Below are 2,905 nucleotides of genomic sequence, written 5' to 3' on the forward strand. Positions count from 1 at the left end.
ACTCGATCCCCTCATCCAGATCATTGATAAAGATATTGAACAAGACCGGCCCCAATCCTGAGCCCTGGGGAACACCGCTCGTCACCGGCCGCTAACTGGATGTAACTCCATTCACCACAACTCTCTGGGCCCGGCCGTCCAGCCAGTTTTTGACCCAGCGCAGAGTACACCTGTCTAAACCGTGAGCCACCAGCTTCTCTAGGAGAATGCTGTGGGAGACAGTGTCTAGGTGCTGAGATTAGAAAAATAGTTATGTCAAGTCCCCCTCTGAAGCAAAGGGAGAGTGGGGACTCCTTCACCGGATGGGTCAGATCTTAGGACACGTTCCTAATGTGGGGGCCTGCAGGAATCTGGACCTGGGAGATGTCTTTCCTGGGGACACACATACTGTACCATAAATGATTTATGATCTAAAGAGGGGAAACTAACCAAAGGCATGGAAGGAGTTTTTGTCAAAAGTCTCATGGCAGAACTGCAATCTGCCCATTCCCAGTCCAGAGCCCTAGGCCGTTAAGCTCCAATAAATTCACATTATTTCAAATATCTGCATTTCCCTCCGTTATTTGAAAATGCAAAACCTCACTGTTGTCACCTCCTGTAGCAGAAAGGACAGCTCTAGTAATAAGGTGGGCTCATTCCCCTGTGGATATTTCCACCTTTTTGCTTTGTACAGGATACCTGGCTCTAGACTTAGCTTTCAGAAACAAGTGTTTCATCTAATTATTTCTATTTTTCAGGTTTGGTCCTCATACTTCCATGTACGGATACATTTATCAAGGTTGATCTTAGAACTGTTACCTGTAACATTCCTCCACAAGAGGTAACTATTCTCTAGCAGCCATCTAAAACAGAAATAAAACATAAAGCTGATTTGTGGCACAATCAAAAATAATGCGGGTGTACATAGTCTTGCAGTTGTGAGCTACCGTATAGAATTTAGCTTATTTGCTGTATCTTCTGACTTCCAAACTGCTTACAAAATTTCTTCTACTTAGGAAAACCTGCACATGCATCGTTTCAGGCCAAGCAAACTCCTCTTGCTGATGTTCAGAACTGTGAGATAAAAGATAAGGGGCGGAGGGTAGAACTGCAAATGGGAGTCAGAGAGGACAAGAGAGGAGAAGCTAAAAAATTCCCAGTTGTACTGTTATTCCACACATGGAAGTGAAGCAATAGACTAGTGTAAGATATCCAGAATAGAATGTCCTAATAAAATTGGATCTGACGTGCAGCTCACCATTCAAAAAAGCCTTCGGTGATCTTGTAGTCCCTGTTTGAAGGTATGCACGCCCTACATGTTTCTTAAAAGGCAAATTACATATGGATAACAAATCTTAAATTAAAAGGAGTTAGCAGACAATCATCCACAAAACTCTCATCCAAGCAGGAATGGAGAGGCGTATCTTTAGGCATTTTATTGACAAACGTTGATCAAAGAATTTAGTCTAAAGAATCAGTTGCTGGGCAATTCCTATCCTTCTGGAAAAGTTTTGGTTCAGTGTGGCCCCAGCCCCATATCATGGTACAATGCTTCCGCTGGTGGAGTTGGCACTGCTGTCTCCTTCCTTACGTGAAGAGAAGAGCAGAGGGGGGCGGGATGGCCCCAGGACCCCTTTGGCCCCTGGAATTGCCCATTGTGTTCCCCAGGAGCTGTTTCTTGGACCGTTATCTTTCCGTAATCACAAAGAGCCTTTTCTCAGAGTGCAGGTTGCAGGGATGCATGTGGTGGAATGAAAAATGTCTTCCCTGAAACAGAAGGCTGGAAGGAAGATGGTTGCAGTACTTGTGCTGTACAAGGCTTAGCAGCTTTTGGCAAGGCTTCTGCAGCTGTTGGCAGGGCTTCTGTGAAGCACTTACTTGCAGGCAAAAGATGCTCAGGAGGGAAGAGAGAGTGGAGCATCATCAGTGCTTTGCTGAGGCCAACTGCCTGCTGAGGCACAGGGGGCTTGTCTGGCAAAAAGATGACACAACTTCTCTATAAATACTTAAATATTTTTCAGAGTTTCTTCTCACAGTTTCTTGCACTTTGCTTTTCACTTTTGTTTTAATTTGCTGGTGTTTCTTACAAATACATTGTTTAGGGGAAGTAACACAGATCTTCCAATCTGCATGCAATGTGTAAAACCGGTAATGGCCCTTTCTACCAGAAGGGAAGAGGAAAACCATCATTTAGTACTGCAGAAGAAATTCATGCAGGTTATGAGATTCACTTACTTACTGTTGAAACAGTTGTCTAAAGGCTATGTACAACATTTTGCCCCAGTTTAAACTATTGGTGATCCAGAATAACTTTCTTGAAGTTATTTCTCAGGGGAATAACAAAGAAACCAAATGAAATTCTTAGTTTCCTTGAATTATCAAGGCCTTTTCCTCACTAAGGGAAAAAAAAATTCCCCTTCCTTGGCAAGGGGTGTGTTATTGGATCCTTCTCTAATCCTGCACATTTCTCCAATGCAGATTCTCACAAAAGATGCCATTACTGCCCAAGTTGATGGAGTGGTGTACTACAGGATCCACAGTGCTGTCAGCGCCGTCGCCAACGTCACTGATGTCCATTTGGCTACCTTTCTCTTGGCACAGACAACCCTGAGAAACGTTCTGGGTACACAGAGCTTGGCTCAACTCCTGGCAGGTCATGAGGAGGTTGCACACAGCATTCAGGTAAATCTGGCTCTCAAAATTCACTGACAAGCATGGAGATTTGTTCTGGGGAGTAGCAAATTAGAAATAATCCCTCTCTCTTTCTTCAAAAACGATAGCAAAATTTTCCTTTATAGAATCATAGAATCATAGAATAGTTTGGGTTGGAAGGGACCTCTAAAGGTCATCTAGTCCAACCCCCCTGCCGTGGGCAGGGACATCTTCAACTAAAGCAGGTTGCTCAGAGCCCCGTCCAACCTGACCT

General features: G+C 44.1%; 1 protein-coding gene across 1 annotated transcript in view; it reads left to right on the forward strand.

The window, feature by feature from the left end:
- STOML3 (stomatin like 3) overlaps nucleotides 1–2,905 on the forward strand; it is a 12,342-nt gene that overhangs the window by 6,214 nt on the left and 3,223 nt on the right. Inside the window, exons 4-5 of the mRNA XM_009290173.1 lie at nucleotides 738–820; nucleotides 2,458–2,661. Of these exons, the coding sequence (XP_009288448.1) occupies nucleotides 738–820; nucleotides 2,458–2,661 (287 nt within the window). The remainder of the gene's footprint in view (nucleotides 1–737; nucleotides 821–2,457; nucleotides 2,662–2,905) is intronic.

Source organism: Aptenodytes forsteri, unplaced genomic scaffold (genome assembly GCF_000699145.1).
Source record: "Aptenodytes forsteri isolate BGI_AS27 unplaced genomic scaffold, ASM69914v1 Scaffold155, whole genome shotgun sequence".
Taxonomy (NCBI): domain Eukaryota; kingdom Metazoa; phylum Chordata; class Aves; order Sphenisciformes; family Spheniscidae; genus Aptenodytes; species Aptenodytes forsteri.